We start from the raw sequence: 13,897 nt of genomic DNA, 5'->3' as shown, positions 1-13,897 counted from the left end.
AAATGGAATTAAATTTAAATAAGCGTGAAGAAGATAGAAAAATTATAACCGCCTGGCAGTTCATTGGTAAGGGAGCTAGCTTCTGACTGTGCAGGTCCGGATTCGAATCCCGGTTCGGGCATGGATGTGTACTAACACACTAAGAAATTTCCTGGACAGATCGTAAAGATCTCTTGGAAATACGTGGTAATGACATTAAAAAAAAATTCATAACAACACTATCAGTCCTGTGATGTTGGCTTTTTACACACGTATCAACAAACAAAACCCCAGCACAACCATTCGAATTCATCATCCTGGAGCATAGTTAACCATCTTCAGTTAATTAAGCAATTAATAGACGATTTACCAACACGAGTTTGGGATTAAACGTAATCTTAGTTGAGTATGATAAATTCTCGTATTATGATAAAAAAATAATAATAAATTAGAGTTTAGACTTTGCTTGTGATTTTACTGCCCGCTATCGAGAGTGTCCGCACTTCACCGCGGACCAGGAAAGTGTCCGTTAGTTGAGGTTCCACTGTATTGGACTCTTTCGCATCCGTTATAGAGGGAGTATAATAGTTGTATTCCTGATATTAACAAAAGAACTTGAATTCTTCTAAGAGGGATATCAAATGTACAGTTGCTTCAATTCCAGATATAAATATTTCTAGTTCAGGGAAAGAAATTGTGTGCAGATACAGAATACTAGACATTTGAAGTTTATGTGTTGCACAGACAAAAAAGAACGGCACATTTCATTTTCAAACCTGCATCTCTCAAGTTCAGAATGTAAAAAAAAAATGTCTCTTTGATATAAAAATCTATACATTTTTCAATCAGATACATCATTCATCACATACGTCAGTGCCATTCCGAATGCCAGTTACACGTGTTTTCACCGGGTAGAAATGTAAAAAGAAATGTAAAAAATTACACATTGAGCCTCGGAGACAGGAAACACGACAAAAAAGAAAAGAGAAATGCCGTGTTCATAACTTAAACTGTTCTTATTTATTTTTTACCATCCAACTCTTTGCTTCTTTACAGTAGCGTAAGCCTTTCAGATATACAAAGGAAAAAAAAAAGGAGAGCTGTCTATCTTCAACCGTCGTGTTCTACACAGTCCAGTAGATTTTCTACCAGACTCGATCGTAAAACGTTTCTTAAGATAGAAAATAGCAAAAGAATAAACGTTTCTTTTTACGTATATCTCGAAACAAAAAAAACGAAAGAAACGTTTATTTGCAGCAGTCAGTGTAACGTTTTTCTTTTTCTCTCTACGGACGGTTGATAGAAAATCGGAGCAGTTTAGAGCAAACAGGATAAAAAGACTGTATATTTTTTTCTCTCGTACATTTTCTTCGGATGGACAACATCAACAAAACTTTCTTTCTTTTTTTTCGTTTAGAGTCAATTGTAAATATATATATTTGGAAAGAAAGAAACTTCGAGAACCCTATTCTATAGCGATTCGCAGTGCGAGAGTGTCCAAAGCAAAAGCAAAAAAAACCTGAAAAGACGACGGACCAGATCAGCAATTTTCATTGGGACAGAATAAATATTTGCTCTACGACTGCGGAAACATATTTTTTTCTTTCTGGAACTTTGAAACATTAAGAGAGAGGGAAAAAGTGCACAGTATATATGATATATATTCTTTAAAACATATTAGTTGTACGAGTATTTGTGACAAAGCTTTATGAAGTGTTTTGAGGCGTGAAGTTTGTAATTTGCTGAATCATCGAATGGATTTTTTACAAAAAAAAAAATTCTTTAGCCCCTTTACGATCACAGATGAAATATTCCGTTCGATCACCAATTGAATAAATTGAATCCAGTTGTTTGTGTTTTCTTCCCTCTCTCCTCATCATCGCGCAGGTTTATTGTAACCCTATGAATCGAAGTTGTCTCTTTTCCTCCCCGTTTTTTCTGTACGCTTGTTAGTGTTTTTTTTCAATCCACATATAATATATTTTCATACTATATACATGTAAGAGCGAGGAAGAACAGTAGGATGAGGGTGGAAAGAGAAATCTACTGTATATTCTCTTATCTACTTATTTGTGTCCCCCCCCCCTTTTCTATTTATTTTTTCTTCTTTTTCTCCTATTTTTTATTTTCCCGTTCTTCATTTTCCAAACTTGCGATTAGGTTAGCACAAGGTTGCCAGATTTATCGCCGATTCGTCGAATAGAGATCATCCGAAGTTTTGTCCAAAAGCTTGTACACTATCTATCAGCTATCTATACATAACGCTGCTGAACAATGATTTTGTATTTTTAATGATTTTAGGGTGATTTTCTCTTTAATCGTTCTTTTTTTTTTGCGCCGTGGGCTCGGGCCTAATGCACAATAAAGCCATTATTAAGTCTGTACCGAAAAATAATATATTGCAAGAAATATTTTCATTTAATCGAAAAAATTGAGGGGATTGAAATCTTCTTCTCTCTGTATCAATTGAAAGGAAATTTACTCTGTGAGATTGTGTTCTGTTGTTCTTAAGACCGGGAATGAATATTAAAAAAATTATTTTATAAAACTTAAAAATGCAATCAATATCGTATGGGTAACATTCGAGTGAATGTAGCCAACTATTGGTTGGCCTATTGGTTGTTTTTCTCCCCAAGTTTTGTACATGATCTGTCGTTAAACCTTTGTAGTGTAATCCCGGCATTATAAACACAAATTCCAATTTTACATTTTTATAGTTGGAAATTGTCGAAAACACATAATCACATATTGTCTTGGGGAACTACATTAAACTCTCGTCGTTTTTTCCCCCCCTTGTAATTGAAAATATTTCACATTTTGCAGGTACACCTGGTATAACAGCGTGGCATTCTAACCTCACTAAGAATGGAAGCATACTAAGTAAGTCCTTTCTATGAAAGACGCAAATGAAAACCTTGCAATAAATGTAAAGTCAAATTGTATCTTTGAAATCACGTGATTTAACCAATTAATTTCCGGCAGCTGCGCCATCTATCGTCGAGAAAGATCAAGAGACGACTCTAATCGTCGACGAGGGTCACAACGTCCGACTCCGATGTCCGGCATCCGGAAACCCATCACCTTTAATTTCCTGGAGAAGAATCGACGGCAGGGCTATCTCCCATAAATTTTCGCAAGGTAATCAATTATCTGAATTAATGCAGTTATTAACATTATCATATAAATGTCATATAAATGTAAATATATATAAAATATTCCACCATAAATTTTAATCAACCAAAATATTTGCAATGTTACTCTTATTACTATACGATAACTAATAGCATTTATTACATATATATATACACCGAAGCCGAGCGTGTAACGACGTCGCAGAAATACATGAAAGCCAGAAATCATTAGCTATTCAAGTTTTAATTCATACATTAATTAATAGCCACTTTATAGGATACGAAGCTAATTGAACCCGATACAAGTAAATGGAAGTGTAATTAATAGATATACTGTTCCAAAATCATGGCAAGAAGTAATTAAGGAGATATAAATAAGTTTTATATCTCCAAATAATTTGCAGTTAATTAAATATTACTCAACGCTTTTCGACATTATCATGAATAAACATCGAAAAATAAAATTATCAATCCTCTCAATTCATTTCTATAAATCCGTATGTTAATAAAACACTGTGAGTAAACAACTCTGTGAGTAAACCCTGTGAGTAAATAATTGTCGCGAAATTATTCTGTATCTATGGATATACAAAATTTTAATAATTGTCTCTCGTAACATGTATAATAAGTGGATTCATTATTAAAAATAACAGAAATATTGGATATAAAGAATGACGTATTTTTATTCTAATTCGCATAATAGCGTCGTGTAAATGATTTTAGATTACGGAAGATGTTTATTTTGAATTAAATATAGTTTTTGACGTTACTAATTTTTGTCATAAATGGGTGTCTAGTTTGGATAAGACGGAACATTCTCCCGTATTTTCGTTACTGTGACTTTTTCTATTATAAAAATGCTCAGGTTATTTTCCCAACAAACCTTGATTTAATTCAAATACTTTGCTAGAATTTGGGATGGAAGTAATTTGCATAATTCAAAAATTGTGGGGATGCGGTAGCCCAGGTCGATAAGATACTCGCCTAAAGTGACAAAGGATCTTTAGAGGCATCGCGAGTTCGATACCCGCGGAAAGAGTTTGCTACCGCAGGGAGTGCCGCACCGAGAAGGGTTATCGTACCAATCTCTCGATGAGTATTAAAAAAACTGGAATCGGTAACAAATTGTAGGTCCCGGGGTCTAATTAGCCCTCGTGTGCACAAAATGACCGTGGTGCCACAAAAATGATGAAATTATTCAAAATTGTCACAATGCCCGCGACTATAAATATTCATTTCACATATTTGTCATGTTTGACTTCCCCCCCCCCCAGTGAAATATATTTTAAATCACTACAGACTTGTTCATATATATACATATGCATTTTTTTTTCGGATAAAATAAATGTTCACTGCGTATGGCAAATTATATTTGTCAGGGCGGGGCTCAGTGTTTCTTATCACTACAGACTTGTTGAAACACTGTGTTTCTCTCGCTGTATATGCATAAGTGCATAAATGTATATGCATAAGTGCATAAATGTATATGCATAAGTGCATAAATGTATATGCATAAGTGCATAAATGTATATGCATATTTTGGGCATTTTCAGCATTAATGCATATAAATGCATAAAATTGGATAATTTTGAGAAAAACTAAAAATTTTTTTGCAGTTATACGAAAGCTCACATTTCCATGATTTTTAAAATGAATACATGATGTATATAATGTATATCATTATTTATTCAATAATGTATACATAACACCAGCCTTTTCTCTTCCCCGCTCATAAACAATGATTCGGTAGTAAAGTGCTTCTATCCTACCCATGACTCCCACATCCTCCAACAGGGCCCCCCTAGGCTGCGATCTTTGTTGAGCCCCAAGACATTTTTCACCAGCCCTTCTATAGTGGATTCATAGTGTGAAAGAAGAAAGAAAAAAGATAATAATGGAGACCCGGGACTTTCGGGATGAAGCCCTATCATCCCAAGCATTGTGAGGCCATGATCCTACACCTATGTTAGGGACTAACAAAGTTAGGAGGGGGGGGCAGAAGGGTGGTATTTAGGAAATTAGAAGATGTTTGTATGCTACATGCGTTACTCAAACCTGGAATCTACAAGACAAGATCAAAATTATCTTATTTCATCTCCCTTATGCAGTTAATTAATTTAAGGGTATTTTAGATTTAAGGGATCTTTTACAAAAATTCTATGAAAATTTTTAACTCATGGTTTTTTTTTACTTAATTTAAGACGAACCGAGAACAAAATTTAAGATTTTTTTTTTACATGATAACTTGTTATATAATGCATATTTTACTAGTTCTGGGAACCCCGATCCCCTCAAGGGAGGGGCTAGCAGGGCTCCATCCCTGTTTCCCGGGCAACTTTCATCATTTTTTTTGTTTGTTTTTTACAAAGCTACGAATGCGTTATAGTAGGTCCCGTGAAAATTTGGTGTGGGGTCACCGGCAAAGGTTCCAGTGTAGACGCCCTACTCCACGATGTGGGGGCCATGTTTGGGACATATTTTGGAAATTTTAATGACTTTTGAGGATCTTTTCAGTGCATTTTTTTAATTTTTAGTGCTTTTTTTGGATTTTTAGTGACATTTTCGGCTTTTTCAATGTGTATTTTTGAATTTTTGTTTTTAGTGCATATTTCGGCATATTGGCATAATTTTAGTGCATATTTCGTTACTATTTATGAAATTTTGGCAATTTAATTTTTCGCTGACAAATAGCAACATTTTTCACGAGAATCGGATATGTACAACCCCAATTTTCAGTATTTTTTTCTCGATCATATACGTTCACCTTTATCAAAAAGAAATATTACAAGACGTTTACATCATACAACTTTTATATACGCACAGAAACCGATTACATATTTTTTTTCCTAAAGAAGAGAAACATTGAGAACTCAAACATCGGTTATAATGACAAAATTTAGTGGAATCTTCGATGTCGTTATAACAGAGTTTATGGAAAATTAATTTTCTTCTGTAAGTATGAGTACCAAAATTCATTTTGATTGCATTTTCTATTCAAAATTCTATCCTGATGCATTTCTAATGTGATAACAAAATATTCCTCCCAGAATCTTCGGTTCAAGACCCATTGTACATACCGACTGTGACGAGAGATAAAGCTGGACTGTACAGATGCACGGCTGATAATGGTATACCACCGGCTGACACGTTGGATATCAAGCTGGAAGTGGCTTGTAGGTATTCATTTTTGTTCATCCTTAGAGATTACGTGATTTTGACGGTTTTAAAGTTTTTGTACCGGGTACACAAAATATCCTTGAAATATTCAGATAAAAAAAGAATATCAAGGAGTAAAAATTGTATTAAGAAAACAAGAGAGGCTTAACTAGAATAAAGCTGTACGTTACCATTCAAATGAAATTTTGTTCCCCATTCATATGATATACAGGATGTCCAATATATTCGTAAATAGTTTAAAATTTCGTAAAAATTGAAGCAATTGTTATATTTTATGCGATTTTTGTGCGAAAAAGTTATTCTCACGAAACGAAAAACTGTTTTTTGGTTAGAAAGGTAATTTAGTTCAAATTTTGTTGTTAGAGGGCACTAAAGGAAACAAAATCAGAAAGAGTGAAACTCGGGCCTTTCTTCAATCTATTTTGTGTCCGAAACATTCGCAAATCTCTAACCGGCGATTTGCCATTCAGGCAAAACAACTTCACCAACAGTGTGACACATACCAATGTCAGAATCACTATGAAAATCTTATGTTAGCACCACTAATAGGAAAATACAGAAAAATGAGCCATTAGTAGAACTAGCTGCATTTTATAAGACTCTGATTTGCATATTTGCAACAACTTTTAGCCCATGTTTTACTGACATTGTTGAAACTGTTCATTTCAAAAAATTTCAGATACTTTTCATTGAAATTTTTCTATGAAAATGAACATTTTTGGGAACTAAAAGATCTAATGAGTGTGTCATGGTATTTTTTAAAATCTGTTTACAATAAAATTTAATTTTTTTGTGATTTTTCAAAAATGAAAATTTCCGAAATTTTATTCCGATTTTTTATTAGGATTTTTTTTCTGACCATGGACTAAGAAATATATATTTTTTTAAATAGAAAAAAAATCATTTTTCCCTTTTTTTGTCACATGGTACATGAGTTTTCCCAAAATTATCATTTGGGACGCTCTACTTGTTCCATCATCGTCTTCTTCAGATGACTGACATTGCTAACTCCTAAACGATGTCGGATATTTCGGTGATATGGTTTCCTCTACTTACTTTCTCATCTGTAGAACATAATCTTCCGCCGATACCGTCATAAATCACTGTAATCTGACATAATTTTTCCCTCTTATTGACAGACAGTGGCGATTACTATAACTGGCCATATTAAAAGCGTCTAATAATGTATAAAATATACGAGCATAACCAGCAACGCCTGATTTCAGATTCTAAACAGTCATCAGAGTTGCCAAATATTTAAAAAAAACAATAAAAACTTCACAAACCAAAATTTTCTTAAGGTAACTTACTACGTTGAAAAAGCCATTTTTTCCAAAAATTTTGGATTTTTTTTTCTCAACGTAGTCTGATAAATTTCCTGAAAGGCAAGGTAACTACCATTGTAAACTACTAACTACATACCAAATTTCCTGAACGAGAATCTAAAACTGGTTTGTTTTTGTTCCTACGATGATTAGAACCGAAGTTATAGGTAATTTAGTTAAACGGAAGTGAGAATTTCCAGCACCGGAAGTACTATTTTAAGGACCCAAAAAAGGTAAACAATGAGTTTTTCAAGGAAACACACACACACAGTTATTTTCTGGACATTATACTGAGGTGAACTCGGAAAGAGAAGTCATCACGTCTCCGCCGGGACTCGAACACAGGACCTCTTGCATACCGGGCAAGCATGCTACCATCTACACCACTGGAGACATGACCCTGCCTTCCTTATTTCACGCACTGTGGCGTGAGGCGCTGAAGTCAATTTCATAAGTAGTCAATTTCAGCCATCTATGTTTCTCTAATGATGTTTTTGTTCTGTAGTAAATAGTTATTTTGCATAGAAATGCCCCTGAATCACATATTTTTTATTTATGGTCCAGTTAAAAATATTTGTGTGCAATGTTTATAACCAAATATTAATGTTAAATTGATAATCAGGTGAGTGGCAACGCAATCGAAATCACTGTGTTTGTTTACATTCTAGGTCGCACGTTTTATACTAAACACCTGTTATTTTAAAAAATTTTCCAAAAAATGAATAAAAAAACCGATCAAATATTAGAACTTGTGCTGCCATCTAGTGCGTATAACTTAAACAGAAATTGCAACTGCTGATGTACGTGCAGGGGATATGGTCCATTGGAACGAACGATGAAAATGGTGTCCAATACCGTTAAGCAGGGGTTGAAATACATTATTTAACTTCGATTTTTATGGGAGAATTCTTATTTTTAAACACCCCGTGACACAGGGGTGACTGTTAAGAGGGGCTTTGCTGCACAAATAAAAAAGAAAACGGTCACAGCAGGCAAGCCGCAGAACGAAGTGGCTCAAAAAGAAAAATGAAAATTATGAATGTCAAATAAAAGGTTTCATAACTAAATTATCTATTTATGGCTAATAGTATCTGAAATGATGAAAATAGAAACAAAATAAATAACGAATCACCTTTTTTGGTAGTTATCATCCATTTATAAGATGATTAATATCCATATGAAAAATATCCATTAATAACGATATACTAGTAATAATTGCCTTATAAATAAATGAGGAACCTTATCTGGTATACTCATACGTTTTCACAAATGATAGTAAAACATCGCACATAACGTGATTGGAGAATAATTCCCAATTTGGTTTATTATATTTATAAATAATAACAATAGTTTTAAAGTGTATGGTATAAATATTACAGAAATTATTTTCCCTCAACTCATAAATAAACCAGAAATATTTCTTCCCCCCCCCCCCCATACTTTTTAACAATGTTGGAGAAAATGGCTCGGTTAACAGCTGTTGTTAATTGTCCTTGGGGGAAGATACCTCTTCTTTTTTCCTGTTCAGTAATTGTGGTTTTGACGTCTTTTAACCTTCCGAGCTAATGACCACTTGCCTCCTGCTCTCAAATTATTATCTCCATTTCTTTTTAAGCTTCTAAAAGAAATCACTATAATTTACTTCTTTTATATTCATGGCCTTTCTTTTTTTTTTATAATCGTCTTCAGATTAAGACTTAAGAAGAGAATGACTTGACGACAAAGCTTTTGGAAATTATGTTATGATGATAATATAATTAATCTCTTCCGCAGTTCAATGTGTTTTATGATAACTATAATTAATATGTGTGTGGGGGGGTGGGGAGATGCACGGCGAGGAACCGCTTGTGTGAATTATCCGTTTTTTTCTTCCCGTGCTCGTATTTGATGTCTTTCCCATAATAAAAATGCTTGTATATGGGAGGCTTATTATAGCGATAATGATCGTGAAAGGGTTTTGTTCGTGATAGATGGGGGGGAAAAAAAATCTCTGCGATAAATATCGTGATGAACGCTTTGTTCTATCTTTATCGTTGTGTTTCAAAAGTGTCTGTTATTACCCTTCTTATCCTAACACTCCGTCGGTCGCGTTAATCGTTCAGATATATGTTCTGTAGGATATTGTAATTTATTCAGGAAAATTATTGCGGTTTACACAAAACAGTGATTACTTAACGTGGTTACACCTACTATTTAACCGTACATGCACCTCGTACACATTGCTCTACGAGATTTCTAACGCATCGGCACATTCCGGAATGTGTGTTCTGAGTATGTATGTGTCCCTAACGTATTTATGTTGTCGAGTTGCGATTGTTTCGAATTCATACTGCCATATGTCTTCCATTTTCTTAGGTAAAGATGGAAATGTTTGAATTTACATGTTATGCCAGTATCATGTTGTAGAGCTCTCTGCGGAGAGACTTTTTCAAATCATGGTTACACCTGGAAATTTTCAAATGATTTTCGTAGTATCAATTTTATCGCATCTGTTTCTCTAGCCTCATGTGAGTCTTTCTCTAGCTTAACCCCTTGTCAACTAACCGAAAATGATCCACCGGATTGTTTTCCTGGTCCCTATGCTTTTGGTGTGCAGGCGTCCCTCGCTTTACGCGATTGATTGGTTCCACAAAATAATAGCGTAAGACGAAATAGCTTAAAGTGAGTTAAATTTAACATGGCAAGGAGAGGATTAGTGTTTTCTTTGGAAGGATAGGAAAAAGTAAACCCAAAACTTCCAGCAGCAAAATGAAATTAAGCTATAGAATATAACCCTAAATTGGATGATTTAGATTTATGAATTAATTTAATTAATACTTTTTACTTCGGTATTTGTTACTTCTGACAGGGGCCGTCAAGTATTTCGTCAGTAGGTTTATATCCATTTTTGACCACCTCCCCTTATCAGCAAAGTTTCGTCAGCTCTGCCACCTACCTCCTAACGCATATTGGGATCAGAGACGTACGTACGTACGTAATAATTGCATAATTATTGAAAGACATATGATTTCAAGCGATATTAATTTTAAATTAATATGTCTTACATATTAATTATTATGAAATTATATATGTATGTATAATAAATGGTTAATTAACCGCATAAAGTGATTTCAAACTCAATTACATGAGTTTGTGGCCCGCGGGCTTCGAGGAAAGTTTCAATTTGTACCGCCAATTTGTATGTTAAGGTTGAAGATCCCTGACTTTGGCTAAGATTACACTATAAAATTTGAACAAAATATTTTTTACAAAACCTGAAAAAAAAAAACAACCAATAATAATATTGGTTACATTCGCTCAAATATAACTCCTTACCTTATTGGTTGCATTTTTCAAGTTTTATTAATGAACTTTTATGAAACTTATAGTGTAATCCGGGCCTAAGAGTGACAAACCTGTTTTTTTCCCTCAAAGACGAACGACGATGTCCGATCTTCTTTATAGGTGCCTTAGATGGAAAAATCTCGACGTCATCGGCCGTATGTATATCCGTGATACAATAAAAAAGAATCACAGTAGTTTTCTTGCCCCAACTTTAGATAAAAACTGTCTTGAGTACTTTAAATAGCTTGTTAAATACCACTTTACCACGAGGGGGAGGGGCAGATAGCTTGAAGGTGCAGAGAAGAAAAATAATTTACGACTGTAACGTGCACGTGTCTCTCAGATACAAATGCGACGGATCAGTAATAAGTGTTCAGCCTAAGTTCAAGTGATATTTGAGTTTTACCAGCTGTGAAAACGTTGAACTACCTTTTGTTATTTTAAGCATTCTTATGGGCGAGATAAAAATTGTCTTTTCTTGTAAAATTATAATTTTGGCTATTGGTGGAAGCTTGAATGAATCGGGTATGTGGTCGAATCTACGAGTGCAGCACAGAATCTTAAAACTTGAAGTTATAATGTTATAGGTCGATATTCTCAACGACCAAACATTTCCGTGACACTATTATGGTGGATACGCATACGTAAGACTCTGGAATAAGATCGATCTTTTATCGGACTTTTGTGAAGCTTAGTTATTCTGACCGAACTTTGATAAAGAAATTCAATCCAACATGCTTTGCATTTAAATCAAAGGGAAAAAGGAAAAAAAAAGATAGTAAATGGATTTCCGGATTCTAGAGGAAACGTGATGTACCGGGAAATTTCGCTGTTTTCTTTATCCGGGATATGCAGAACAGAGAGAGAGAGAGTTACTCTTTCATTGATTAACTTTGTTCGAGGGTGAAGCCTTTTATCTCACAAGCAAAACGTGTCACAGTAGTGGACGAAAACAACAACCGGTCACGTTCGGACCAAATTAGCTCCGGAAATGTTGATGCTCTGCTCGCTTTAGCATGACACGTACGAAAGCGATTGACCTCAAGGGAACCAAACGAAAAAAAGAGAGAAAAGGTAGAGAAAAACGCTGTTATTAGTACAATTTTCCAAGCTGCAGTCCTGGATAAACAGGAAATAAGAATCCCATGAGCCATGAGCCCCGTTCTCTCATCAACTGATGAGTTGCACTCAGATTCCGGACAGACTGCCCGCAATATACGATGTAACATATAATCTGATAAACCTTCTCCTCGCTTTCACGCAACTTTTTTCGTGGATTGACTTTCCGTTTCTCTCAGGTATAGGGGTTCAAAATCCGGATAAACCGTGGATTCCTGTCTGGTTATTGGAATTTCACGGGTATCGTCTAGGAAAAAAACTCAACTGTTTCAACGTGCTTTGTCTTGCTTCATTTTTGCTTGGAAACCCCTATACAAATACAAATACAACGCCACAACAGACAAAATGCCCAACGAGGTGGCTGATAAAAAGATGTCCATAAAAATATGGTTGTCATATATTTCAAAAATACAGCAACCCAGTTAAAAATGCAATTAACACAAATTATAAACAATATATACACATGATAAAATATTGTACAACGCCCATAAAGAATACTTATGGTTGTCTTATTCTAAGAATGGATAGCTTCTCGATTTACCCCAACATGTTTATCGTATTTCTTTTTAAACGTGTCAATTGTGTTACTATTTACTACCTCCGGGGGTAAGCTATTCCATTTATTAACAACCCTATTAGAGAAAAACTCCCTGCGACACCATAGCCTTGCATTGTCCCTCACCAATCGATACTGGTGTCCCCTTGTAAAAGCAGTCGATTGGCGGTGTACTAAAAGTTCGTGGTCCATCCTATCCATCAGATTGAAAATTTTAAACACTTCGATCATATCTCCTCGACACCTGCGTTCATCCAATGTAACCATATTCAAAAAAATGAAGTCTCTCTTCATATCTCAAGCCCTGTGTGCCAATAAGGACACGCGTAGCTCTTCTCTGCACCCCTTCAACCAAGTCTATGTCCCTCTGTAGGTATGGTCTCCTAAACCTTACAGCATACTCCAGTCCAGGACGAACTAAGCCTCGAAAAAGCGGAAGAATGACTTTAGGAGAACGCGGAGTGACCTTTTTGAAAATGAGACCAAGCATTCTATTCTATTTTTTGACCACCGCTGAACAATGTTCAGAAAACCTAAGTCGCTCGTCAATGAGAATTCCCAAATCGGTGACTCTAGTTGCATCCGGGATAGTGACACCATTCAACTCGTAAGAGAACCGGGGGTTGTTCAAACCAAAATGAGCGACCATGCACTTATCTACGCTAAACGTCATGCTCCATTCATTTGCCCATGCTGCAATCCTGTTTAAGTTGGTCTGAAGCAACTCCCTATCGCTTTCATTCCCGATTACCCCCATTAGCTTCACATCATCTGCAAATTTGCTGGTAATCCCATCGATACCCTGATCGAGTTTGTCGATAAAAAGTGAAAAAAGTATGGGGCCAAGAACACTTCCCTGAGGAACTCCACTTGTGACGTCTGTCCAACCAGAGAATTCCCCGTTCACCATAACTCGTTGCGACCTATCTCTTAACCACGATTCTATCCAATTCAACAAGTTGCCCCCAATTCCAATCTCGTGTAAACGCTTCAAGAGTTTGCCATGTTGGACCCGATCGAATGCCTTCTGGAAATCAAGGTAAACAACGTCGACATTTCGACTAGAGCTCATGAGAGTGACCTGATTGTCATAAGAGTGTAAAAATACGTCTATATATCCTTACTCGCTTTGACCATGGGGCAATAAATAAATACGTTGAACTTATGTTTTCTCATACGTTTCTGCCCCCGCACAATACAGTTGCGATCGCGGCGCTACGCCAGCCTTCTGTCATACTAATTCCTAGAGGCGTAAAGCAAGTCTAGTTGATTGCGATTCAATCCAC

The 13,897-nt window shown here is 35.5% G+C and overlaps 1 protein-coding gene across 1 annotated transcript in view; it reads left to right on the top strand.

The window, feature by feature from the left end:
• Nucleotides 1-13,897, top strand: part of LOC149088444 (uncharacterized) — a 145,343-nt gene that overhangs the window by 105,720 nt on the left and 25,726 nt on the right. The window contains exons 7-9 of the mRNA XM_089247534.1: nt 2,803-2,859; nt 2,962-3,117; nt 6,158-6,283. Of these exons, the coding sequence (XP_089103660.1) occupies nt 2,803-2,859; nt 2,962-3,117; nt 6,158-6,283 (339 nt within the window). The remainder of the gene's footprint in view (nt 1-2,802; nt 2,860-2,961; nt 3,118-6,157; nt 6,284-13,897) is intronic.

This window comes from Pholcus phalangioides, unplaced genomic scaffold, assembly GCF_987345545.1.
Source record: "Pholcus phalangioides strain wild (caught in Gottingen) unplaced genomic scaffold, Ppha-v1.0 ptg000003l_1, whole genome shotgun sequence".
NCBI classification, from domain to species: Eukaryota; Metazoa; Arthropoda; class Arachnida; order Araneae; family Pholcidae; genus Pholcus; species Pholcus phalangioides.
Note: the sequence above shows the minus strand (reverse complement) of the source record. Positions and strands in the feature narration are given on the sequence as shown.